Here is a 27,404-nt window from a genome sequence, read left to right on the forward strand (position 1 = left end):
GACTCATCATCAATGATGGTTTAACACTTGTGACTATTGCAGTCTTGCCCTGCCATCATCATTAACCCAAGTAGTGAATGTACTAGCATTAGAACCATCAGCTTGAGCAACTGGTTTAGTGCCAATAAGATGTGAGACAAGACCATATCCACCAAGCACTGTCTCAACACAAAAAACCCGTTCGCTATAATTGGAGCCATCAAGCTGCACAAGGATGGTGATAGGCTGATAGCAATAGGACGCGACATGGTGGTATATGTCCAACAATAGCAAAAACCAGTACCAGTAACAAGAAATGAAAATCCTGCTCACAGAGGAAAAACACGGCAGTCTTGCAGCAGCGGTGCCTGATGAAGATAGCCTGAGTGGACTCCCGCGATAGCAGAAATCACCACGACAGGCGGCGATGTAGAGGAGACCGCGGCGGGCGGCGTTGGAGAGGATGGCGGCGTCGAAGAAGAGGCCGCGACGGGCGGCAGGAGATGGGCCGCGACGGCGGCGCTGGACGGGCCGCGACAGGCAGCGGTGGATGAGCCGCGACGGCGGCAGCGATTGGCTGCGACAGGCGGCAGAGCAGAGGCGGTGGTGGATGGGGACCTGCCGCGACGGGCGGCAGAGCAGAGGAACCCGACGGGTGGCAGAGCAGAGCGCTGGCGGGAGAAAAAAATGGATCGGGGGTAGGGATTAGATTAGTCCTAACCCTAATCCTAAACTATGCTATGATTCCATGTTACCTTTAGATGATTAGACAAGTGATAATCTCCATTAGTCCTAGGTGGACATATATGTAGCCAGGGTATGGGCCACTATGGGCCTAGATAACATATGGGCCTTAACAGCGCTGTGCATAGAATGTTTGATAGTTACTGTGACCATAGTAGCGATATGGTTTTAGGCTGTTCTTCACTGTAGGAGACATGCACTCCGAAGAAAAGTTCGCCTTATAACTCACATCAGAGAAAAATTGCTATTTCATCTGAGCTTCATTCTTTCACGTGACAGTGATGATTGCCAATTCGCAGAACATATAACATATTCTTCATGTCAGAACGAGGATATATACAGAACAATTATGTGCAATGTATCAACACCCCATGCTGGCTAAATAGTGTAACCTTTCTACTGCTGAATTTATACAGGCAGAAACGATCAAACAAATGCCTGGGAGCACCAGGTCATCGGTCTAAGCTTGCCCGAATCAAATGGAGCTTGTACAAAACAACTTATATCACCTACTATACAGCCTCATGTGTCTGTCTAGATCAGCAGAGCTGCGAAAACCATCACAAACAGAATACCAGTACTTGCGGTAGCCTTGTGAGTATCAGAAGGAGGCGCACCAGGCGCATTTCTTGGTGCAACAGGAGGAAGCGGTGTCTCCACCACGTCTGAGGCATTCAGTGTCGGCATTGGCGGCATAGATGGCGGCTGGGCTTTAAACTTTTGGAGTAACTGGTCAAGGGCGCCAACCGGAACAGCCTGCATGTAGTTGGGCATGTCATTTCCCAAACCTGTACAAGTATTTTCTGCCAATACAAGAGTATGCAAGTGTTAGAAACAGGAACATAAATACTGCAGCTACTAAGTAAATACTATCACAATAACCCTACAAAAAGGATGCCAATATCCATCTCCCTAATCTATGGCAAAAGCAGGGCAAATGTGGGATCAGAATTCAGATCTGAAAATTCTGATATCACACAAGCTCAAGGTACTGTGAAGCTGGAAAATGGTTGGAAACTAGCCCTACCATTGTGAAGACAATGACCTAAACACCACTAGCCATGTTCCATGTTGGAGTATATTGAGCCCATGTATAGAGGCCCATCCAGAGGCCCATGTATAGGAACTATATATCCCACCCTTCTAGGGTTTGGAGGAATACAAGCCACTATTCTCTCATATCCTCTCCTCTACATGGTATCAGTTAGGGTTTCCTGGCTACTGTAGCCGCCGCCGCCGTCGGCGTCATGGCCGGCCGGCAGCCGGCGCCGCCGCCCTTCCCTCCCCTCTCCTCCTCCCCTGCTCTGCAGCCCGCCGGCGCCTGGGCCTCCTCCTCCCCTACCTCTCCCTCCCGCAGCAGCAGGGGGCGTGCTGCCTCTGCCTCGCGTCCGCCGAGCCCGACGCCGCCGCCCGCGCGCGCATCTACTGGCCCGCCACCCCGCTCGCCTGCGCCGCCCGCGCCGGCTGGACCGGGGTCTCCTGCTTCCTCTGCTCCGACTGCGCAGCCCTCTCCCGCCGCCGTTCTTGCGGCCCTGTCGCCGCTGCCCGACCCCGCAGCCGCTGCCGCCGCCGCTGGCGCGCGCGGGGGGGTCGCGGCCACCGGCACAGCGGCCGCGGCGGCCGCCGAGGCTGCTGCTGCCGCTGGACCAGCGGGGGGCCGTGCGCCCGCGCCTGATCCGGCCACTGCCGCCGCCGCGGGGGGTGCGGAGGCCGCTGGCGCCGCTGCTCCTCGCGCCGCCGAGGCCGCCCACGGCGCTGCTACTCCCTTCTTCCTTCCTTGGCCTGCGCTCGAGATGCCCCCCGCGGCGCGGCCGTGGCCCCAGGACCCGTGGACCCCCGCCCCCTGGCCTGCCGCCGCCCAGGTGCCTCCTCTGCTCCAGGGCGCGGGCCGTGCCACGCACGCCGCCGCCGCCGCCTTTGTGGCCGCCGTCGCGCCCGCCGCGCACGCTGCGCAGGCCGCGCGGGCCGCCGCCTCCCTCGCTGCCGCGCACGTCGCGCAGGCCGTCGCGCACAGGGACCCCACGCGGGCTGCTGCCTCTCTCGCCGCCGCGCAGGCCGCTGTCGCGCCCGCCGCGCAGGCTCAGGCCGTCGCGCCCGCAGACCTGGCCGCCGCCGCCTATGGGGCCGCCGTCGCGCCCGTCGCGCAGGCCGCGCGGGCCGCCGCCTCCCTCGTCGCCGCGCAGGCCGTTCCGCCCAGGGACTCCTCGCGGGCCACTGCCTCCCTCGCCGCCGCGAGGCCTGCGTTCGGGATGCCCCCCGCGGCCGCGCTGTTCGCCGCCAACGCTTTCAGCAGGCAGCCGATCGCCGCCGGTGCTGCTACTGCCGGAGCTGCTCCCATGTTGGCGCAGTCCTTCAGCGCCATGGGGCGGACGCCGCCGGTCAGCACCGAGTGGATCGCCGACTCGGGTGCTGTAACACCCTAGGTGTTTGCTCAATCAAATTTGCACTCATTGTATGCATCTTGTGCTTATTTTACTTGAAAGAGGATCTTTTTGTAATTATAAAAGGGTATATGTGTAATTATGATTTTATGCAAGGTACATTCTGCAGTTATATTTGAATTGGGTGTGCAATTATAGCTTTTGTGGAGGGTGTTTTTGCAAAATGTGGTGTAATCATTACATGGCAGGGAACTTTTCAAATCAGCCCAAGATTGAAGTGAAATTTCATTGAAAAAGACAAATTCCTTTCTTTGTTTTCAAAATTAGCTCTCTATCCTTTGGTCAAATAAATTTTTGCACAACATCAAAGTTGTAGATCTTGAAAAGTTGAACAACTTTCATGTTGAGCACTTTTTCATTTGAGCTTTAGTTTAAAAGTTATTGCTTGTTTATAGTTTGGTCCCTGAAATTTTCAGAAATTGCAAACCAGTCCTTTTTCTTCTTCCTCCAGCCCTCTCCTCTGTTTTTCTCTGCCGCCGCCGCAGAGCATGTCGCCGGCGCCGTGGAGAGCCCGCCCGGCCGCCCTTCGCTTTGCGCTGGCGCCCACGCGTCGCCCCACAGCTTCCCCACCGCCCTTGGCTTCGCGCTGGAGCCTCCTCGCCTTGCCACGCCGCCCAGAGCAGCCCGCCGGCCGCCACCTCGTCGCCGCGGTGGCACGCCCGCTGCAGAGGCCGCCGCCCTTCCCTATTGCGCGCACGAGCACTACAAAAGCCCCTGCGTGCTGCTCCTCGCGTTCTTTTGCTGCTTCCCTGTCCCCATAACCCAGAACGCCGCCGCCATCCCCGAACGCCGGCGAGCTCAATCCGCCGTCGCACCGCCACTGCAGACCCAATCCGCCCGCGCTGACCCCTCCTTTAGCCACGCCTCGACCTCGCGCAGCTCCCCAGCCCTTTCCCCTCGCCTATTTGCCACCGGAGTCACCCCACCGCCATGCTCCGAGCTCCACCGGCCGCCGCTCACCGTGGAGCTCATAGCTCCGGTCTTCCACCGTTCAACCCGACCCCTCCAATAGCTTCGCATCGATCTCTGGCAGCTCACTCACCCCTCCCCTTCGCCCAGAGCCCGTCGGAGCAACCTCACCGACGAGTTCCCTTCGCCGCCGCCGCACCTCGCCGTGGGGAACCTCCAACCCGCCCACCCCGAGCCCCAAGAAGACGACCAAAAGGTTCACGAGGACCTCCTATGTCTTTTCCCTAACCTCCCCCTCGCTCCCAGGGCCGGACCTCGCCGGTTTTGGCCGGTCAACCACCGCCCCTCTGCTCTGACCCGGCCAAGGACCCCGGGTGAGAAGAATCAGAAGCCCAGGGGGCTGTCTGCAAACCTCGTGACTCAGATGAATAGTGCTTTAGGGACTTCTTTGTTATGATTTTTCAGTGAACTTTGAAATTCAATATCAATTCGTAGAAAATTCGTAAAATAGCAAATCTTGATGTTTTGGAATCCTCTTGAAGATCTCTATGCAGTAGAACCATAATATGTTAGGCTTTAGTTGCAAGTTTTTGCTGTAGAATTTGATTTGTGTTACTAGTGCATTTATATTAGTTGTTTTTTTATCTTTTTCTTATCTACTGTTGGAAGCCTGATCTTGCAATGAAATTTTTTATGGTGATTTACTCATATGTATATAGTGTTGCTATAAAAATTTCGTGCTCAGTTCTCATGTATAGCTATTTATTTGATTTAATCCTTGTTTAATAGACTTTAATTATGGTAAATAGTTTCTGTTCGTAATAAATCATGAATATATTTCTGCATGTTGTTCTTGAGCATCTTAGCTTGTCCAGGAAGTTTGAGCCTCAGTTCATGACAAGAACAGGATCTAAAAATGAATCTTGCTAATCTGTTGTTCTGTTTTGTTTATTTTCTCATAATTATTTCTGTGTAGATAAAATCATGAAAAATTCCCAGTAGCTAGTTCATTTCTGTATAGATCTCCTGTTAAATTTTGAGCTTCTGCTTTGTTCTAGTTTGACCTGTATAATTCAAGTTTGTTCTATGTGCTGTCTGAATGATTGTTTTGTTCTGATTAAATGGTTAGATGTTATGGCATGATTTTTACAGGGTAGGTTACTTTGTTCATGTTCTGTTTAGTGTGATTTTGGCAGAATTTATTACTGGTTATGCTCTGAGTGTTTAGTTTATTAGCAAACCATGTTTTGTTTGTTATAGAAAACCACCCCCACTTGTTTATGGAGTAGTCAACATCATTTGTGCTGTTGATCATGATGCCTTGTGTAGTTAGGTTTGATAGTTAACTACTCTATAAACGATTGCCCATGTGTTATGCTTGTTGCCAGTTGTTAGTCTACAACTTTACCATGACAGGGGTATGTTCTTATTTATGTCACCTTTTGCATTTCATATAGATACGACTACGTTGACGGACGGGACGTACGAGTTGATCCCGGAGTCTGGCGAAGGTGATCCAGAAGTCCAGGTGAACGCAGCTGAACTAACTGAAGCCCCGAACCAAAGTTCGGAAGAACCCCAGGCTGTGTTAGCTAGCGACTACCGAGAAGGCAAGCCCCGGACATAACCTATACTTCAATTTAATATCATTTACTGTATTACTTACTTGTGCATTTACAGTTCTTAGGATTTGAATTGAAACCCTAGATGCATGATCCTAGGAACCTATGAACTGAACACTAGACTTGAGTTCGACTACTTGCTAAGCTTGTAGGACCGGTAAAAGTCGAGTGATTGCCTGTCACTCGCGAGCTTTATAGGAATTACTTGTTTACTTTCGGTTATCAATATAAGGACGACGGGCGGGGTCGTGTTCGATATCATGACCTTTGGTGAGACCCTGTCTGTATTAATGAACTTGTTAAGGTCGCGGTGTGTGGTAGCGCTGGTTAAGTTTTTGAAAGTACTAGCCACATGCCGTAAATATGGTACGCGGCAAGCCTAGTAGCCGATTGGACCGGGGAGTGGATATACCTCCCACTCTCTCTTAGGGATAGGTTTTATGTTTATGTTGCGCAACACTGCGACTTCAAGGGACAAGGGTGGACCTCGTAGAAGGGTGGACCTTGGAGCCCTGTAGTCGGGGAGAGTGGCACTATCCACAAGCCGGAAAGAAAGGTCAACGGTTGTTTGGGAACGACCCGACGGTGTTCCAGACGTGTGTGCTAGGTTTATCCTTGCAAGGTTGAATTTCGATTCAGAATCGTCCGCCTCTCACGATGATATGAGACTGCTTGATCCATTTGCCACACAGAGTAATAAGAGCAACAATATTATTTATCAATCTTGTTGTTTGCTTAGTTTTCTACCATGTTTGGATAGTAGTTGCTTACATAGAATGGTTAAATCAACTAGAATCTTGAAAGCTAAAACTTGAAAGTAAGGACCTACTCTTTATTGCTTTTCAGCAAAAAGGAAAACCAGAGCCTCACAAACCCTGCATAGTCTAGCTATAGTGGGCTACTTAGACCCGTTGACGGTTAAGTCTTGCTGAGTATTAGAATACTCAGTCTTGCTGTTGAAAACCTTTTCAGGTATGAGTTTTGAGGAGCAAATTGCTAGCTTGACCTACCCTTGCTCGTTGCCTCCTGGCTGGTCCGTAGAGTGGGACACGTCTTCGACCGGCAATGACTATGGCGAGTGATACCATGCTTGGGCTAGCCTGGTATCCTTTTGCGACGTGTTGTAGCCGTCGTGTTTTATCTTCCGCTGTCTAAACTCTGAACTTAAGTTATGGCTTGTATAACTGTTTACTAAGGTTGATCTTGTAATAATGCTTTAGAACTGGTTTGTAATAACTTTTATGCCTGTGATGTAAAACTTGTGGTTGTAATATCTCTGGACTCGCCTTCGTGCGGGGTATGCTTGTTCGATCCGAGAACCGGTGGTTGTATCGGGACGTTACCCGACAGACCAAGGATTGTTCCGTTTGAAGTGCGTTTGAGCCGGTGTTGCCTTTATGGTGATGGCCTGCGCACTTGAGCCGGGATAATTCAGGTGGTTCTGCCACAGCTGGTATCCGAGCTGCAAGCATACACCAGAGGTGTTGGAACCTTAAAAATCGTTTTCCGTATAAAATTGGAACAACAAGGTATTTCGGAAAACTACGTTGGATTCGTTAAGGGTTGTGCATAGAACGTAAAGTCCTAGGGAATTTATGGGAATTACTAGGTGGTTATTTATGTATGGTTTATATTATCTAACTTCCAGCACTTTACATTTTGTTAAACCATACTCACAAGCAACTCTTAATTCTTGTAACGACGCACCTACGTTGAGGTAAGAAGGTAAGAATCCTCAGTCAGCTGAGGGAGTCTGACCTTCCCGTCGGTGATGCGAGCCGAACGCTGCCCTCAAGCAGTGGCTTACTTGAGGTGCTTCCAATATACCGACTATTAGTTGACTATATTGGAAGTAAAGTGTGCTCAGTCAGCTGAGGGAGTCTGACCTTCCCGTCGGCGATGCGAACCGAACGCTGCGCTCAAGCAGTGGCCTACTTGAGCTGCTGCCAATATATTGATCTTGGTCGATTATATAAAGGAACTTGTGAATACGCTTCTGAGTAGCGTATGTTAACGTTGGCCATACGGCGGGAATTGTATGGCTGCCGCTTCTATAGTGAGCGGTAATGTTTGGGGACGCTTTCATGAGTGCTGGCATGAAAGGTTCATTGGATATATATATTTGTTCTGTCAATCTTCTGCAGGTACACTAACCGCGATTCGATAAGGTAAGAACGGTTAGAATGTATCGACTAGCTATATAGGGAGAGCCGTATTTATGTATGCCACCGTGCTAACCACGTAAGCCCAACGATAGTTGGCAATTGTTTATCTTGTGAGGACGGTCAGGACGTGCATGCATATCTAGTTGATGTTTGAATTGGTTCTTAGTGTTTGAAGTTGTTACCTAAGCTTTGTAAGGAATTTCTAGTATGAATTCTCATAGATAAGTGTTAGTGTGCTTAAATCATGAGTGAGTTGAATTTTGATTTTAGTAGCATGCTTGTTAAATGCTTAGGTTTCCTTGGATGAAAAATAGGGTTTTGAGTCATGCCTTCATCCTAAGCCCCATGTTGTTAACAGGATCTCTTCATTCCTTAGAATCTCAAATGATGAACCAGTACCGATTGTGGTTTGTTATTTTCTGAGTTTGGAACCATGTCATCTTTTGAATTAGGATCACATTTGCTTTACCGCAGTCTTCTTAAAGCTTTATTTGAGAAGTCTTGAGATAATCACATTACTCACATTTGAATCCTTTTTGATTCAGATGGCGGCTTGTCCTCAGATGTATTGGGATGAGGAGGGAAATGCTCATACCGACTGTCTGTACTGGGAGGGTTTTCCGAGGATTCTTTGGGATTCACTTCGTATCTTTCACTACCCAGATCCACCCCAGTACACGGGACGCCAGTTTTCTGAGGATGGGATTCAGAAGAACAGAGTTACCATGACCATTCCTCAGCACCCCACCTTGGATTGGCCACCCATTGATATTGAGGTGGTGTGATATCGTTTGGTTGATGCTTTTGAGACGGCAGCCCTCAGAGCTATTACTACTTTTTGTGAGCACCATCCTGAGGAGGTAGCTGCGTATCCGATTGGTTTGTTTCCAGCGGTCAGTGCTGGTAATGCAGAGTGGCTCTTCAGGGCCACACACTTTGGGCACTTACTTGGAGATGTAGCTGAGGAGACTATTCAGGCAGTAGTCAGATATATGAATGCGCAGTCTCACTACCAGATACTTCAGCAGCGACATATGGAGCAGGTGCTAGACTTAGCCCAGTCCTTCCAGCGAGGTCTTCGTTTGAGGGATACTCAGATCCAGGGACTTCAGGATGCCGTTGCTGATAGGGATCAGGCAATTGCACAGTTTGAGCATCAGGCTTTAGAGCATGGTGCTGAGATAGAGCAGCGCAACACAGTTATTGGTTTTCTACAGGGGCAGGTGAATGAGCTTCAAGCAGATTGGGCTGATGCTTTAGCCCATATTGGTGCGCTCCAGGAGCAACTAGATGTTCCAGCCGCGCCTGCAGCAGCAGAAGAGGACCCAGAGGAGATTGAGGGAGTTTCTGACTTGGATTCGGAGCACGCACCTGCTGAGCCTAACCCTCAGCCGGACGACTCTTCTTCCGGCAGTGCCTCTTCTGTGGGCAACCTCGACGACTTCTAGGCGTCTTAGACTTGTCCTAGCTAGTTGTGTTTTCTCTTATTGTAGCATTTGTACATAGAGAAGATGATGTTGTAAAATAGCCTAGGGAGGAGTACCACTTGTTGTATTATATGTGGTAAGGATGTATGATGCTAGGTTGTAAGAGAAAGGCTACTTTGGATGTAATATAAGTAGCGACTACCTGTTTGAAAATCATGATCTTCCTACTTGCCAAATCTCTTCATTTGTGCATTTCCACGCTGTTTGATGAATACTAAGATGTTGCAAATTTTGTGGCATGTATGCTCATCAAATTTTAGACTGTTGAATCTATGAGACTATATTTTAGTCCAATCACTCCTATGATCTCTGTTGGTTAGCCGCGTAGCACAGAACAACGAAGAATGAATTGCTGGATTAGCTTCTTTACCCTTTCGCTCTCAGCGTTGAGTATCAATACGATGGAGCATGAAGCCATCTAACAGTTGACCAATTCTGAGTTTTGTGGGTTGTACAAATATGTGTTGTGCATATTATGCTACACCGCATTTAGTTAAATTCTGCTGATTTTATTTTGATATCCACTGTTTGATCACTGCATTTACCATTGATTTTGGGAGCAAGAGAAATGTATCTAATGGATGTCTTCCATAATTACAGATGGTTGGTCAAACTCGTGGAACGCCTGAAGGCTTCGGCCGTGAGAGTGGCAGTGGATCTCAGCAGCCACCGCCACCACCGTCGAATCTGCACGAGTTGATGGCCATGCAGACTGAGCTGCTTCGTCAATTGGTCCAAGGGCAACAAAATCAGCCCCGCCAATATCATGGAGGTCGGGATGCTCAACCCGCGGGTTACCAGGAGTTCTTTGGTACCCAACCTCCACTCTTCAGCTGAGCTGATGACCCACTAGATGCTGATGCTTGACTTCGTACTATCAATTCCAAGTTTGCTCTGTTAGCGGTACCGTGTGCTGATGCCAACAAGGCCCACTTTGCCGCCCAACAACTTCGTGGTCCTGCACGCATATGGTGGGATCATTATTGTGAGATGCAGCCTGCTGAGCATGTCATCTCTTGGGAGGAATTTCGAACTGCCTTCAGATCACATCATATTCCTGAGGGACTGATAGAGAGAAAGTTGAATGAATTCTTGGCTCTAAATCAAGGAACCCGCACTGTTCTTCAATATGCACAGACTTTCAATCACCTGTGCCAATATGCGGGCCATCATGCTGATACAGATGCCAAGAAACGTGACCGTTTTCTTCGTGGCCTCACTACTAAGCTCAAGGAACGCCTGAACCTTGTTCAGCCCAACACCTATAATGAGCTGGTCAACCTAGCAATTACTCAAGAGGACTGCATCACTGCCCATCGTGCTGAGAAGAAGCGGAAGGCACCCACAGGACCCTCGAGTGCCCAGCCACCGAGGTATCGTCTGGTGCAAAATACTCCACCCAGACCTCCACAGGGAAATGCCCCAGTGGGCAGACTTGTGTTTAGACCACCCCAGCAGCAGGGAGGATTCAGACCTCCAGTGCCTCAACAGCAGCAGCAGCAATCTAGCCCAAGGCCGAATGCCCCACAGTTCAATAGTGGGAATGGTAATAATCGATGTTTCAACTGCGGCAGTACATCTCACTTTGCCAAGAATTGTCCGCAGGCCAGAAGGAATAATCCAGGGCAAAACTCCAACCAGAACAACAATAAGGGCAAGGGCAAGAGGCAAATGGTGCAAGTTCGACAAGGGCGAGTTAATTTCACCACTCTCGCAGACCTTCCAGAAGGAGCACCAGTTATGACGGGTACTTTCTCTATCCACAATAAACCCGCAGTCATATTATTTGATTCTGGTGCAACGCATAGTTTTATAAGTGCCAAATTTGGAGCAAGATTAGGATTTGATTTTTGTCATACTAAGGGGTCTTTTATGATAACAACCCCTGGTGGGAAGATAGCTTCCAATCAAATCACTAGATATGTGCCAATTAAGCTGGGAAGCAAATTGATAAAGACAGATTTGATCCTGTTAAACTTAGAAGGCATGGATGTTATTTTAGGCATGAATTGGATGACTACACATAAAGTACTGTTAGATATCTCTTCCCGAGCTGTCGAGATAGATTCACCACATCAAGGAGCCACCATACTCTATCTACCACAACGAGAGTGCTTCAACTCTTGTGCTTATGCTACAAAAGAAATTAAACTTGAAGATATCCCTGTTGTGTGGGAGTATGCGGATGTATTTCCAGATGACTTGCCTGGAATGCCTCCTGATAGAGATATCGAGTTTGTTATTGAACTTCAACCCGGTACCGCCCCTATTTCTAAGAGGTCGTATCGAATGCCTCCAAATGAGTTAGCAGAATTGAAAGTCCAACTCCAAGACCTTCTTGACAAGGGCTTTATACGTCCAAGTTCTTCACCTTGGGGATGTCCAGCCCTGTTTGTGAAGAAGAAAGACAACAGCTTGCGGCTATGTGTTGATTATCGACCACTCAATGCGGTCACTATTAAAAATAAGTATCCTCTTCCCCGCATTGATATCCTATTTGATCAGTTAGCTGGAGCCAAGGTTTTCTCTAAGATCGATCTTCGTTCTGGCTACCACCAAATAAAGATCAGGACTTGTGATATTCCAAAGACTGCTTTCTCAACCAGATATGGACTTTATGAATATTTGGTTATGTCTTTTGGTCTTACCAACGCCCCAGCATATTTCATGTACTTGATGAATTCAGTCTTTATGCCGGAGCTGGATAAATTCGTCGTAGTATTCATTGACGATATTTTGATCTACTCCAAGAATGAAGAAGATCATGCTGAGCATTTGCGTATCGTTCTTCAACGATTACGAGATCATCATCTTTATGCCAAATTCTCCAAGTGTGAATTTTGGTTGGACAGTGTGAAATTTTTAGGCCACACTATCTCCAGTGATGGTATATCTGTTGGTCCAACTAAAGTACAAGAAGTGATGGATTGGGAATCTCCAACTTCAGTTCATCAAATTCGCAGTTTTCTTGGTTTAGCTGGATATTATCGTCGATTCATCCCTGATTTCTCCAGAATAGCCAAGCCTATGACGGAGTTATTGAAGAAGGGAGTGAAGTTTGTTTGGAGTGACAAATGTGAAGAAGCCTTTCAAACTCTCAAAGCTCGACTCACTACTGCTCCAGTATTAGCTACACCGGACAACACCAAACCTTTTGATGTCTATTGCGATGCTTCTGGTACGGGATGCTTCTGGTACGGGACTTGGTTGTGTGCTTATGCAAGAAAACCGAGTTATTGCTTATGCATCAAGAGCTCTCCGGAATCATGAGGAGAATTATCCAACACATGATCTGGAGTTAGCAGCTGTTATACACGCCCTCAAGCTTTGGAGACATCATCTTATGGGAACTCATTGTAATATTTACACTGACCATAAGAGTCTCAAATATATCTTCACCCAAGCTGATCTCAATATGAGATAGAGGCGTTGGCTAGAGTTGATAAAGGATTATGATCTAGAAGTGCACTATCATCCAGGAAAAGCTAATGTGGTTGCGGATGCACTCAGCCGCAAGTCACAATGCCATTGTCTATCTGTAGAGCCATTCAATGAAACTCTATGCCAAGAAATGATGAAGTTGAACTTAGAAATGGTACCTCAAGGAAGTTTGAACCATATATCTATTGAGCCTACACTTCATGATAGCATCATCATGGCACAATTACATGATGAGGGTATCAAGGTCATCAAGGAAAAGTTATCCCAAGGTGAAGCAAAGTACAAATGTTTCCGAGTGGATCATCGAGGAGTTTTATGGTTTGAATCTCGACTTGTTGTACCCAAGGATCATCAACTTAGAAAGCAAATTCTTGACGAAGCCCATCTATCGAAGTTTTCGATTCATCCGGGTAGTACAAAGATGTACCAAGACCTTAAACAAAATTTCTGGTGGACTCGAATGAAAAGAGAGATCGCCAGATATGTTTCTGAGTGTGATGTCTGTCAAAGAGTTAAGGCTAGTCACTTGAAAGTAGCTGGTACTCTCCAACCTTTACCCATTCCGTCCTGGAAATGGGAGGACATCAGTATGGATTTTATTGTCGGTTTACCCAACACTTCTCAGAAGCATGATTCTATTTGGGTAATCGTTGATAGACTCACCAAGACCGCTCATTTTATTCCAGTGCATACAACTTATTCTGCCAAGAGGTATGCAGAGATTTATCTTGATCAAATTGTTCGTTTGCATGGAGTTCCAAAGACGATCATTTCTGATCGTGGGGCTCAGTTTATTGCACGTTTCTGGGAGCAATTGCAAGAATCTCTTGGAACAAAATTGATTCGTAGTTCAGCTTATCATCCACAAACTGATGGGCAAACGGAGCGAATCAATCAAATCCTTGAAGACATGTTGAGGGCATGTGCTATTCAGTATGGCAAGAACTGGGACAAATGCCTAGCACTGGCAGAATTCTCGTATAATAACAGCTATCAATCCAGCTTGCAAATGGCACCATTTGAAGCGTTATACGGACGAAGGTGTCGAACTCCTTTGAGTTGGTCACAAGCTGGAGAACGTAAAATCTTTGGGCCAGATTTAGTCTCTGAGGCAGAGGAAAAAGTCAAAGTTATCCAGAATAATCTCAAAGCAGCCCAATCAAGACAGAAAAGTTATGCAGACAAAAGAAGAGATCCTTTACAATTCGAGGTAGGGGATTTCGTATATTTGCGAGTGTCTCCTACTAGAGGTGTTCAACGCTTTGGCGTAAAAGGGAAACTAGCACCCCGATACATCGGACCATTTGAAATTATCGAAACTTGTGGACCAGTTGCCTACCGACTTCGTCTTCCTTCTCAGTTGGCCGCCATTCATGATGTCTTCCATGTATCACAACTCCGGAAGTGCACCAGGGTACCTACTGAGATCCTTGAACCATAAGATATCGAGATTGAATCCGATCTATCTTACACGGAGTATCCAATCAAGCTTCTTGACGCCAAAGAAAGAAGTACTAGAAGGGAGACAGTTAAAATGTACAAGATTCAATGGAATCATCATACCGAGGAAGAAGCTACTTGGGAGACTGAAAATTTTCTCCAAAGAAACTTTCCCGACTTTCTTAGAACAAATCCAGGTATCGAACCTTTCCATTCTTAGTCTTCCTGTAATCTCGGGGCGAGATTCCTTTTTAGGGGGGGAAGGCTGTAACACCCTAGGTGTTTGCTCAATCAAATTTGCACTCATTGTATGCATCTTGTGCTTATTTTACTTGAAAAAGGATCTTTTTGTAATTATAAAAGGGTATATGTGTAATTATGATTTTATGCAAGGTACATTCTGCAGTTATATTTGAATTGGGTGTGCAATTATAGCTTTTGTGGAGGGTGTTTTTGTAAAATGTGGTGTAATCATTACATGGCAGGGAACTTTTCAAATCAGCCCAAGATTGAAGTGAAATTTCATTGAAAAAGACAAATTCCTTTGAATTCAAATTCCTTTCTTTGTTTTCAAAATTAGCTCTCTATCCTTTGGTCAAATAAATTTTTGCACAACATCAAAGTTGTAGATCTTGAAAAGTTGAACAACTTTCATGTTGAGCACTTTTTCATTTGAGCTTTAGTTTAAAAGTTATTACTTGTTTACAGTTTGGTCCCTGAAATTTTCAGAAATTGCAAACCAGTCCTTTTTCTTCTTCCTCCAGCCCTCTCCTCTGTTTTTCTCTGCCGCCGCCGCAGAGCATGTCGCCGGCGCCGTGGAGAGCCCGCCCGGCCGCCCTTCGCTCTGTGCTGGCGCCCACGCGTCGCCCCACAGCTTCCCCACCGCCCTTGGCTTCGCGCTGGAGCCTCCTCGCCTTGCCACGCCGCCCAGAGCAGCCCGCCGGCCGCCACCTCGTCGCCGCGGTGGCACGCCCGCTGCAGAGGCCGCCGCCCTTCCCTATTGCGCGCACGAGCACTACAAAAGCCCCTGCGTGCTGCTCCTCACGTTCTTTTGCTGCTTCCCTGTCCCCATAACCCAGAACGCCGCCGCCATCCCCGAACGCCGGCGAGCTCAATCCGCCGTCGCACCGCCACTGCAGACCCAATCCGCCCGTGCTGACCCCTCCTTTAGCCACGCCTCGACCTCGCGCAGCTCCCCAGCCCTTTCCCCTCGCCTATTTGCCACCGGAGTCACCCCACCGCCATGCTCCGAGCTCCACCGGCCGCCGCTCACCGTGGAGCTCATAGCTCCGGTCTTCCACCGTTCAACCCGACCCCTCCAATAGCTTCGCATCGATCTCAGGCAGCTCACTCACCCCTCCCCTTCGCCCAGAGCCCGTCGGAGCAACCTCACCGACGAGTTCCCTCCGCCGCCGCCGCACCTCGCCGTGGGGAACCTCCAACCCGCCCACCCCGAGCCCCAAGAAGACGACCAAAAGGTTCGCGAGGACCTCCTATGTCTTTTCCCTAACCTCCCCCTCGCTCCCAGGGCCGGACCTCGCCGGTTTTGGCCAGTCAACCACCGCCCCTTTGCTCTGACCCGGCCAAGGACCCCGGGTGAGAAGAATCAAAAGCCCAGGGGGCTGTCTGCAAACCTCGTGACTCAGATGAATAGTGCTTTAGGGACTTCTTTGTTATGATTTTTCAGTGAACTTTGAAATTCAATATCAATTCGTAGAAAATTCGTAAAATAGCAAATCTTGATGTTTTGGAATCCTCTTGAAGATCTCTATGCAGTAGAACCATAATATGTTAGGCTTTAGTTGCAAGTTTTTGCTGTAGAATTTGATTTGTGTTACTAGTGCATTTATATTAGTTGTTTTTTTATCTTTTTCTTATCTACTGTTGGAAGCCTGATCTTGCAATGAAATTTTTTATGGTGATTTACTCATATGTATATAGTGTTGCTATAAAAATTTCGTGCTCAGTTCTCATGTATAGCTATTTATTTGATTTAATCCTTGTTTAATAGACTTTAATTATGGTAAATAGTTTCTGTTCGTAATAAATCATGAATATATTTCTGCATGTTGTTCTTGAGCATCTTAGCTTGTCCAGGAAGTTTGAGCCTCAGTTCATGACAAGAACAGGATCTAAAAATGAATCTTGCTAATCTGTTGTTCTGTTTTGTTTATTTTCTCATAATTATTTCTGTGTAGATAAAATCATGAAAAATTCCCAGTAGCTAGTTCATTTCTGTATAGATCTCCTGTTAAATTTTGAGCTTCTGCTTTGTTCTAGTTTGACCTGTATAATTCAAGTTTGTTCTATGTGCTGTCTGAATGATTGTTTTGTTCTGATTAAATGGTTAGATGTTATGGCATGATTTTTACAGGGTAGGTTACTTTGTTCATGTTCTGTTTAGTGTGATTTTGGCAGAATTTATTACTGGTTATGCTCTGAGTGTTTAGTTTATTAGCAAACCATGTTTTGTTTGTTATAGAAAACCACCCCCACTTGTTTATGGAGTAGTCAACATCATTTGTGCTGTTGATCATGATGCCTTGTGTAGTTAGGTTTGATAGTTAACTACTCTATAAACGATTGCCCATGTGTTATGCTTGTTGCCAGTTGTTAGTCTACAACTTTACCATGACAGGGGTATGTTCTTATTTATGTCACCTTTTGCATTTCATATAGATACGACTACGTTGACGGACGGGACGTACGAGTTGATCCCGGAGTCTGGCGAAGGTGATCCAGAAGTCCAGGTGAACGCAGCTGAACTAACTGAAGCCCCGAACCAAAGTTCGGAAGAACCCCAGGCTGTGTTAGCTAGCGACTACCGAGAAGGCAAGCCCCGGACATAACCTATACTTCAATTTAATATCATTTACTGTATTACTTACTTGTGCATTGACAGTTCTTAGGATTTGAATTGAAACCCTAGATGCATGATCCTAGGAACCTATGAACTGAACACTAGACTTGAGTTCGACTACTTGCTAAGCTTGTAGGACCGGTAAAAGTCGAGTGATTGCCTGTCACTCGCGAGCTTTATAGGAATTACTTGTTTACTTTCGGTTATCAATATAAGGACGACGGGCGGGGTCGTGTTCGATATCATGACCTTTGGTGAGACCCTGTCTGTATTAATGAACTTGTTAAGGTCGCGGTGTGTGGTAGCGCTGGTTAAGTTTTTGAAAGTACTAGCCACATGCCGTAAATATGGTACGCGGCAAGCCTAGTAGCCGATTGGACCGGGGAGTGGATATACCTCCCACTCTCTCTTAGGGATAGGTTTTATGTTTATGTTGCGCAACACTGCGACTTCAAGGGACAAGGGTGGACCTCGTAGAAGGGTGGACCTTGGAGCCCTGTAGTCGGGGAGAGTGGCACTATCCACAAGCCGGAAAGAAAGGTCAACGGTTGTTTGGGAACGACCCGACGGTGTTCCAGACGTGTGTGCTAGGTTTATCCTTGCAAGGTTGAATTTCGATTCAGAATCGTCCGCCTCTCACGATGATATGAGACTGCTTGATCCCTTTGCCACACAGAGTAATAAGAGCAACAATATTATTTATCAATCTTGTTGTTTGCTTAGTTTTCTACCATGTTTGGATAGTAGTTGCTTACATAGAATGGTTAAATCAACTAGAATCTTGAAAGCTAAAACTTGAAAGTAAGGACCTACTCTTTATTGCTTTTCAGCAAAAAGGAAAACCAGAGCCTCACAAACCCTGCATAGTCTAGCTATAGTGGGCTACTTAGACCCGTTGACGGTTAAGTCTTGCTGAGTATTAGAATACTCAGTCTTGCTGTTGAAAACCTTTTCAGGTATGAGTTTTGAGGAGCAAATTGCTAGCTTGACCTACCCTTGCTCGTTGCCTCCTGGCTGGTCCGTAGAGTGGGACACGTCTTCGACCGGCAATGACTATGGCGAGTGATACCATGCTTGGGCTAGCCTGGTATCCTTTTGCGACGTGTTGTAGCCGTCGTGTTTTATCTTCCGCTGTCTAAACTCTGAACTTAAGTTATGGCTTGTATAACTGTTTACTAAGGTTGATCTTGTAATAATGCTTTAGAACTGGTTTGTAATAACTTTTATGCCTGTGATGTAAAACTTGTGGTTGTAATATCTCTGGACTCGCCTTCGTGCGGGGTATGCTTGTTCGATCCGAGAACCGGTGGTTGTATCGGGACGTTACCCGACAGACCAAGGATTGTTCCGTTTGAAGTGCGTTTGAGCCGGTGTTGCCTTTATGGTGATGGCCTGCGCACTTGAGCCGGGATAATTCAGGTGGTTCTGCCACAGGTGCCTCCTTCCACACCACCCCAGATGTCGGTATCCTCTCTTCTGTCCAACCCCCACACCCCTCTTGTCCTTCTTCCATCATGATTGGTGACGGGTCTTGCCTTCCTGTCACCGCCGTGGGTTCTGCTCCTAGTTCTTTTCTCCTTCCCAATGTCCTTGTTGCTCCTCAGATGGTTCATAACCTTCTTTCCATTCGCCAGTTCACAGCTGACAATTCCTGTTCCATCGAGTTTGATTCTTCTGGCCTCACTGTAAAGGATTCGGCCTCCCGGCGTCCGCTACTCCGGTGTGACAGCACGGGGCCCCTTTACACTCTTCGCCTTCCTTCTTCCGCTGCACCACTCTCGTCTTCTTCTTCGCCCTGGCCTTCTTGGTCTGCCGCTTTTGCCGCGACGCCGTCTTCCACCACTTGGCACCGTCGTCTTGGTCACCCTGGCCGCGACGTTCTGGCTCAGCTCGGTCGTAGTACCAATGTTCCTGGTACTAGGGCTCCTGCTCAGCCCCTTTGCCATGCGTGCCAGCTCGGTCGTCATGTTCGGCTCCATTTTTCCTCTTCTTCGCATGCGACGTGTGCATTCGATCTTGTTCACTGTGACCTGTGGACCTCTCCTGTACTTAGCCTTTCTAGTTATAAGTACTATCTGGTGGTGGTCGACGACTTCTCGCACTACTCTTGGACGTTTCCTTTGCGCGCCAAGTCTGAGACCTTCCCCACCCTCCTCCACTTCTTTGCCTGGGTGTCCACTCAGTTCGGCCTCACCGTTAAGGCCGTCCAGTGTGACAACGGGCGGGAGTTTGACAACTCCACCTCCCGTTCCTTCTTCCTGTCTCGGGGTGTTCAGCTGCGTATGTCTTGTCCGTATACCTCTCCTCAGAACGGCAAGGCTGAGCGGATGATTCGCACGACGAATGACGTCGTGCGCACCCTTCTGATCCAGGCTTCCCTGCCCCCGCGCTTCTGGGCAGAGAGCCTCCACACCGCCACCTACCTGCTCAACCGCCTTCCGTCCACTGCTTCTCCTGCTCCCACTCCACACCACGCTCTCTTCGGTACCCCTCCTCGCTACGACCACCTTCGGGTCTTCGGGTGTGCATGTTACCCTAACACCTCCGCCACCGCTCCTCACAAGCTGGCGCCCCGCTCGACTCGTTGTGTGTTCCTCGGTTACTCCCCTGACCACAAGGGGTACCGATGCTTTGACCTCACCACTCGCCGCGTCCAGATCTCCCGATACGTCGTCTTCGACGAGTCGGATTTCCCCTACTCCACCTCTTCTACACCTTCTCCTGACCCCGAGCTGGAGTCTCTGTTTCCGACTGACCCGGTGGTTCAGCCACCGTTACCTGTCTGTCCTTTTCCTGCAGGTTTTCCCGTCACGCCGGCACCGTTTCCGGTGATCCCTGCTGCGCCGAGCGCGGCACCGATGCCCACGGTCGCGCCACGCGCGGTCCCCGGACCTCCGGTCGTGCCGCGCGCGGACCCGGTGTCACCCGCTGCGCCACGCGCGGCCCTGGTGCCTTCCCCTGCACCTGCGTGGCACGCTCAGCCGGTGCAGGTGTACCGGCGCCGCTCGGCGCCGACCCCGACACCGCAGCGGTACGCTGAGCCGGTGCAGGTGTACCGGCGTCGTTCGGCGTCGACACCGGCGCCGCCTCCTGCTCCAGAGGTACCTGCGATGCCGACACCGGAGCCGTCGCCGCCGTCGCCACCTCCGGCTCCCTCTCGAGCCGAGCCGGAGGTGTACCACCCGCTGGTCATCCATCGGGATCCTCGGCATATCCATCCCATGGTGACTCGGCGGATGGCGTCCCAGGCCGCGACTCTCTCCGCCACCGAGGGCGAGCCGCGGGACTCTCCGGTACCTTCCTCTGTGTGCGACGCCTTGGCAGATCCTCACTGGCGTCGCGCGATGGAAGAGGAGTACGCGGCTCTTCTTGCCAACTAGACGTGGGACCTCGTGCCGCGTCCGTCTGGTTGCAATGTGGTGACTGGCAAGTGGATCTGGACGCACAAGCGTCGGGCTGACGGCACACTGGAGCGCTACAAGGCTCGCTGGGTCCTCCGGGGGTTCACTCAGTGACCTGATGTGGACTATGATGAAACCTTCAGCCCGGTCGTGAAGCCCGCTACGGTGCGCACGGTCCTCTCGCTTGCGCTCTCACGCACTTGGCCTGTGCACCAGCTGGACGTGAAGAATGCGTTTCTTCACGACACCTTGTCAGAGACTGTCCACTACTCTCAGCTAGCGGGATTTGTGGACTCGAGTCGTCCGGATATGGTCTGCCGGCTCAACAAGTCTCTCTATGGTCTGAAGCAGGCTCCTCGGGCTTGGTACTCTCGGTTCGCCACGTTCTTGATGACACTGAGATTCACCGAGGCCAAGTCTGACACGTCTCTCTTCATCTACCGCCGTGGGGATGAGACTGCCTATCTGCTGCTATATGTCGATGACATTGTGCTCACAGCTTCCAGTCAGCAGTTGGTTCAGAGTGTCATCTCCTCTCTGCAGCAGGAGTTCGCTATGAAGGATCTCGGTGAGCTCCACCACTTCTTGGGCATCACTATTGAGCCTCGCCCGTCTGGTCTTCTCCTTCACCAGCGGCAGTACGCCCTCGATATTCTGGAGCGGGCTGGGATGACTGAGTGCAAGCCCTGCTCCACTCCAGTCGACACTCAGGCGAAGCTGTCTGCTGATCTGGGTGATCCGGTGGCTGATCCTACTGCCTACCGGAGTCTGGCCGGCGCTTTGCAGTACCTCACCTTCACCAGGCCGGACCTCACCTACGCTGTTCAGCAGGTCTGTCTCCATATGCATGATCCCCGGGAGTCACACCTTGCTGCGCTGAAGCGTCTCCTCCGGTACGTCCGTGGCACTGTGGACCTCGGCCTGGTACTTCACCGCTCGTCCTCTGCTGAGCTGGTGGTCTACACCGACGCTGACTGGGCTGGCTGCCCGGACACTCGTCGCTCCACCTCCGGCTACGCCGTCTTCCTGGGCGGCAACCTGGTCTCCTGGTCGTCCAAGCGGCAGCCGATTGTCTCCCGCTCTAGTGCCGAGGCGGAGTACCGGGCTGTCGCCAACGGCGTGGCGGAGGCGTCCTGGCTACGGCAGCTCTTAGCGGAGCTTCACAGCCCGCTCGCAAAGAGCACGCTTGTCTACTGCGACAACGTCAGCGCCGTGTATCTCTCCACCAACCCCGTCCAGCATCAGCGGACGAAGCACGTGGAGATCGACCTACACTTCGTGCGCGACAGAGTCGCCATCGGCGATGTTCGGGTACTCCATGTCCCGACTACCTCCCAGTTTGCTGACATCTTCACCAAGGGGCTGCCCTCGTCGACCTTCTCGGAGTTTCGATCCAGCCTCAACGTAGCCGGTGGCTAGTTGTGGCTGCGGGGGATATTTGCCCTTTGTACTCTATTTGTACTCTCTTCTTGTCCAGTCTTGAACACCGCTGCGTCGGTAGTTCAGACTGCGGGGGGTGTTAGCTTTCTTGTTGTCCAGTCTTGAACACCGCTGCGCCGGTAGTTCAGACTGCGGGGGGTGTTGGAGTATATTGAGCCCATATATAGAGGCTCATCCAGAGGCCTATGTATAGGAACTACATATCCCACCCTTCTAGGGTTTGGAGGAATACAAGCCACTATTCTCTCCTATCCTCTCCTCTACATTCCAAATGCTAGTTTCCATCGTACCGTGCTGATGCAAGCAGCAAAATGATGACCCACTATATGTAGATGACAAATGAGACTTACTTTTGTATCTTCTAACCGTCTTCGGGAAATCAGTTATGACGCCTGACAGATTAAATGATTGAAAATAGTAATTGACCTCCACAGTTTCGTCTGCAAGGAAATCCCACGGTTGTGACACAAACTCATTCCGGAACACCTGAGTATACACAGCTAGCCCCGCTGACTGTAGATCTTTCATAAGACTGTTCTGTCTGATGATAAAACTTTGACTTGAGGTAAAAACAGAATTCCTATCAACAACTACAGCATCAGCAAACTTCTTCACGGCTTCTAGTGAGGAGGTAGAAACTTCCCCAATGCCTAATGGGAGAGTGTAAACAAGCTTGCATTTTGTTTTCTGCTGCTTCAATTTGACAAGAACAGCACTATCTTTTGACTGAATCAGAACTTCCTTGGCAGTCTGATTATCGTATCCAGCAGCACTTAAGGCAGCGTTTACAGAATCAACAATGTCAATTCCTAATGACTTTGCCAGAAATGCAGCATTCTGCAGTACAAAGATAGAATGATAAATGAATAAAGAACTCGATTTAGTAAGATAAGTTTCTAGATATTTGTCATCTGCAAAGATGAATAGAACATGGCTAGTGGTGTTTAGGTCATTGGTGTGTCTATACAAGTACAAACTTGGTGTATCTATACAAGAAACAGAACTCATCAAGGTGACAACAGTTACATAAATTATACCATTTATAAATATTAAAAAATGAAAATAGAACATGAGCTCTTCCTTGATACAGATTATGTTCATTATTCTTCAAGATATGGAAAGGTTATTATCTGGTGAACTTTTGCCCGTCACATAGTCATAATAGAGATATAAAACTCAGGTATAAGCTACAAAGTTTTAACTCTGGATCTTATCAAAATAAGTGAATTTCGAGCGAAAGTATCACCTCAATAATGATCATGACACCAGACAAATCCTTATCCATTCCCATTGCTAGAAAGTCATATAACTTCAGAAACTTCCCTTGATTTGTGTACCTTGGGTTCCTTACCATATAATACCGACTCAATGGGGAAGATATTTTGGCTGTAGGAAAATGACAAGTTAAAAGGCTACTGATGAGTTTGTGCTTTTTATAAGCCATTCTTGTATTATAATGTTATTCATCATTTACTCTTGGTGGACAAAACATCAACGAATTATCTCAATAATACTACAAAAGAAACTCACGTTGTATACTACTATTGATGTCATCCCAAGTAAGGTTGAATGTGAAGACTCCTGGTGTAGCCTGAATTTCTGAAACAACAGAAGCACGAGAGTTGAAAGTTGTTCTCTGCACATTCGTAGTATCAAGCAGGTTAATGGAACCCATGCACATAAGAGTTCCATCACTTGTCACTTGAACAGGACAATCAATGACATCTGCGCCATCATTAATTGCACTATGGTAGGCTAGGTCCGTACAGTCCGGATAATCTCCACTAGCACCATTATGCGAGATAATTAAGGGTTCCCCTGTATAGAAACACTAAATAATTAAACTGAGCTGAAATAGAAGAAATTCAACCGTCATGGCACAACTACTAAGGTAGGTCTTACACCCTGATGAGACATACCATGATCAGTCTTACTTGAATTCAGATTAGCAAAGCAACCTGCAGATGAGGAGATTCAAAGGCATTAAAATTACAAGTTGCCTTTTTCTTCATAGATATCATCATAATGCCTTTTTCTTCATAGATATCATCATAAGTTTCCATGATGTGCACAACCATATCTTAAAATGCAGTAAGATTATTTTGAATCTACACTTCCAATCTATTTGATCATTGGACACTGTGGACACAAAACTAAATGAGGGTTTAGGGGAAAAAAGTACGGTCAACTTGAGGTGTTACAAGGCATAAGTTCCATAGGAGGATTGTAATGTTATGCCTCTTACTCGATAAAAGTGCAAGTCCAATATATTGTACGTAGGAGTTCACATGCAAATATAATGATAAAAGGTAAAAAAAATCAATAACAATATTTTAGTTAACTCTTTGACATGTACTTGGTAGCTTACCAATAGCCTCTGATGCAGTAATTGGGTGTTCTGACAATACACCATCAACAGAGAAGCCCCCATCGCCGATAAAGTTTAGGTATTCTGCCAATGGATCATAACTGTAGTTATAGGGGATAATTCTATCATTTGCAAAATCAGAGGCATATATTTCCAGCCCTGCACTGTGGGCTTTTGCTACAATTGATGTGGGTGCCTGTAGATAGTTATCCTTTGTGACTGGCCAAATGTAGCTCTTAGGGACCATTATGCCAGATGCAATAGACTTAATAAACGTTAGGTTGCTCAAAAGTGAAGCATATGTTTGGTGTATAGAATTATCTAAGGATTTATCAAGAAACCTAAACACAAGCTTTGTTTTGCGATGAACTCTTCCAGATATATTTTGGAGGAAGCCCAGTTCAGGTGACGAGATATAATCCACAGATACATTCTTTTGGATGGAAAGTATGTAGTTCCTCATGTTCAAACCATGTTCTTTGTAGAAAATATCGTGCTACACACATGAAACAAGAAATTAGCTTTTGAAGGTAGCACTAGCAATAATAAATTCTGGTTAAGTTTTAGGAACAATAATTCAACCTGAACATTCAACCAAAGAGAAGGCTGCTTGACGTCAAGGATGGTTGGCAACTCAGGGACAGAGAGGATAGGATATCCATCGAATCTGGGGGAGCGAGACCAAATTGCTTGTGTTACTGCTCAAAATATTAGATAATGAGTCAAGAATAAAGAAGTATAGTTTGCATCGTTAGATCATGTTGCTCTCAGAAAAGTATTTATAAGACAAAAGGCACAAATGCTCGAGTATACACAACTTAAGAGCAAAACGAAGCCCACAATGTGAAAGTAGTTATAAATAATAAAATAAAACTAAACAGAAAGAAGAATCATAATATGTTACTATGTTTCCAGATTCATGACCTTGGTGGTGCGTTCAGGGTCAAGATGGGAACGGGTCGGGTCGACCCATCGGGTAGTTGACCCGACCCATAAAAGCAAGGCCAATGGGCCACATGAGCCGGCTTCAAGTTTGATAAGAGTCCATAGAAACCGGAGTCTACCGACCCAATGGGCCGGATGGGTCGACCCAAAACAACTCTATCATCCTACTTAATCTCTAGTTCTACTCTACCATCCCACCTGATCTCTAGTTCTATCTGATGCATGGGAGAGAGACAAACATGGAAGCGAGCAAGCTAGCCATGGCGGCAGCATCTCGGCGCGTCTCGCTATCATCCGGCGGCCATGAATCTTCATGCCGCGCTCCATCTCTGTTATTCTCCCGTGGGTATCCTATATGATGATTGAACTAGAACCAGATCTTTGCATGCCCTACCTAGCTAACCCCAAGTGCAACGGAGCATCTGGCCACTGGGCAACTGTGGAGAACGATTCTTCTTCTTCCTCGTGGACACACAGCTTGCGTGGCCATAGTAGCCTGCACCATTATCGCGGCTTTGGAAATATTGTTGTTTGTAGAGTTTTCAGCTAGCACTAGATAATACTATATTAATTTTCATAATTTTACACTCTACCTTGCTCTTATTTATATTGATTGATTTGTTGTATGCACATATAACTTCAGTATACTACAGTGGCGGAACTAGGATTGAGTTGAACCCCGGGCCGAGTTTTAAATATAGTTGTGACAAAAACTAGACGTCGACAAACTCATAGTTCAAAAGATAGACGAGAACATAATGGAAGTTCAAAAGATACACGAGAACATAATGGAAAGATAGAAAACATACAACAAGTGTTATCGCGAAGTAGTATATTTATTCTTCTTCAGCAATTTTTTGGGCTTCTTCAGCAATTTTTTTAGCCGAACCCCGGGCCATGGCACGGGTGGCCCGGGGTGTACATCCGCCACTGGTATACTATATGTTATGTCTAAACAGGTGGACCCATTATACCCATTGGGTCAACAAGGCCATATATAGATGATAGATTGGGTCGGCCCGTGGCCTCACAAATTAGCCCTGAGGCCATAGGGCCAGGTCCAAGGCCAGATCCGGGCCGGCCCATTCCCATCTTGAGTTCAGGGGCATGTTTGCACATATTAGTCTTTTTCTTTGTGACGGAAAAAGACTACTACAAACTTTATTATTAGTTTGTCGACACATCGAAGATGTACAGAGCTTATGCAATTATCCAACTAATTGCTCTATGGTGAAATGCAAGTTGGCCGTGGCACTGTTATACTCACAAACGACAGACTGGAGCTCAGCCATGGTAAAGTCCGAAGCAAACCATCCCGTTTTCCGCACACCATTGATGACATAGGTCCGCTTTCTCGCGGGGTATGCTTCGGCGACGGTGGTGCAGTTCTGCATGTTGATGTCCCGAAGGCAGACTCCAACGCCGTCCTTCGTCAGCTGGACATCACACCAGAGAGTCGTATCGGGTGCGCTGGTGCTCAATGCAAAAGAGTAGGCGTCTAAGCTTGAGTCCGGAAACACTCCTGAAAAGCCGCCTTTGGCCACGATTCGTGGAGGGTCACCTGCAGAACACAACGGCGAAAGCTCGTGATTATTTGTTCCAACTTTGCCATTAGTGTTGGGAGAAAACCTATAGTCGTCGACGAATAAGGTAGGCGTGGCCTCTATGGGGGGAAAAATTCTGTGCATACGGGCTGCACGGGCTCTAGAACAGGCACCCGTGAATCCGGCTCTGTCGGCTACCGAGCCCGCGGAAGCACGCGCCCGGCACCTCCCGTACGAACAAGCAATTGGGCATGAACAGAAGCAGAGCAAACGACGGACACGCGTCCAGAGAGCTGCGGAGGGGCAGGGCCGGGCCTTACCTCGTAGGGTCTTGTAGGCGAAGGGGAGGCGGGAGCCCTGCGCAGCGGCGGCGCCGGCGAGGGCCAGCATGACGCAGCCGCAGCACAGCAGCGCGGCGAGGGACGCGGCAACCCCTCCTCCTACTCCTACTCCTCCTCCACCCCACCTCATCCGCCGAGAGCTTCCAGAACCTTCCCCCGGAGCACGGTGGGATCGAGCAGCGGCCAGCGGCGGGGATCGAGAAGACAGAGAGAGAAGCAGAGCTGAGGAATGCGCGCCTGTTGGTTTTTTTTTTTTTGGCAGGGAGCATATAAGGCT

General features: G+C 48.2%; 1 protein-coding gene across 5 annotated transcripts; it reads right to left on the bottom strand.

Moving 5' to 3' along the window:
* Positions 1-1,008: 1,008 nt before the first annotated feature.
* LOC120713723 (glycerophosphodiester phosphodiesterase GDPDL4-like) lies at positions 1,009-27,404 on the bottom strand. Of its 5 annotated transcripts, XM_039999675.1 has the most exons (10): positions 27,107-27,393; positions 26,510-26,803; positions 24,880-24,995; positions 24,298-24,793; positions 23,849-23,887; positions 23,460-23,747; positions 23,176-23,315; positions 22,200-22,766; positions 1,751-1,792; positions 1,385-1,526 (listed from the first exon to the last, which is right to left on the bottom strand). In XM_039999675.1, exons 1-9 carry the CDS (start codon positions 27,255-27,257, stop codon positions 1,769-1,771), a joined length of 2,115 nt encoding a protein of 704 aa, XP_039855609.1. In that variant the 5' UTR covers positions 27,258-27,393; the 3' UTR covers positions 1,385-1,526; positions 1,751-1,768. The 5 variants fall into 5 exon arrangements, with proteins under 5 accessions (XP_039855607.1, XP_039855611.1, XP_039855610.1 ...); XM_039999673.1 differs by lacking the exon at positions 1,751-1,792 and having other exon boundaries at positions 1,009-1,526; positions 22,280-22,766; positions 27,107-27,404; XM_039999677.1 differs by lacking the exon at positions 1,751-1,792 and having other exon boundaries at positions 1,043-1,479; positions 22,280-22,766.

The sequence above is a fragment of the Panicum virgatum genome, chromosome 6K (assembly GCF_016808335.1).
Source record: "Panicum virgatum strain AP13 chromosome 6K, P.virgatum_v5, whole genome shotgun sequence".
Classification (NCBI taxonomy): domain Eukaryota; kingdom Viridiplantae; phylum Streptophyta; class Magnoliopsida; order Poales; family Poaceae; genus Panicum; species Panicum virgatum.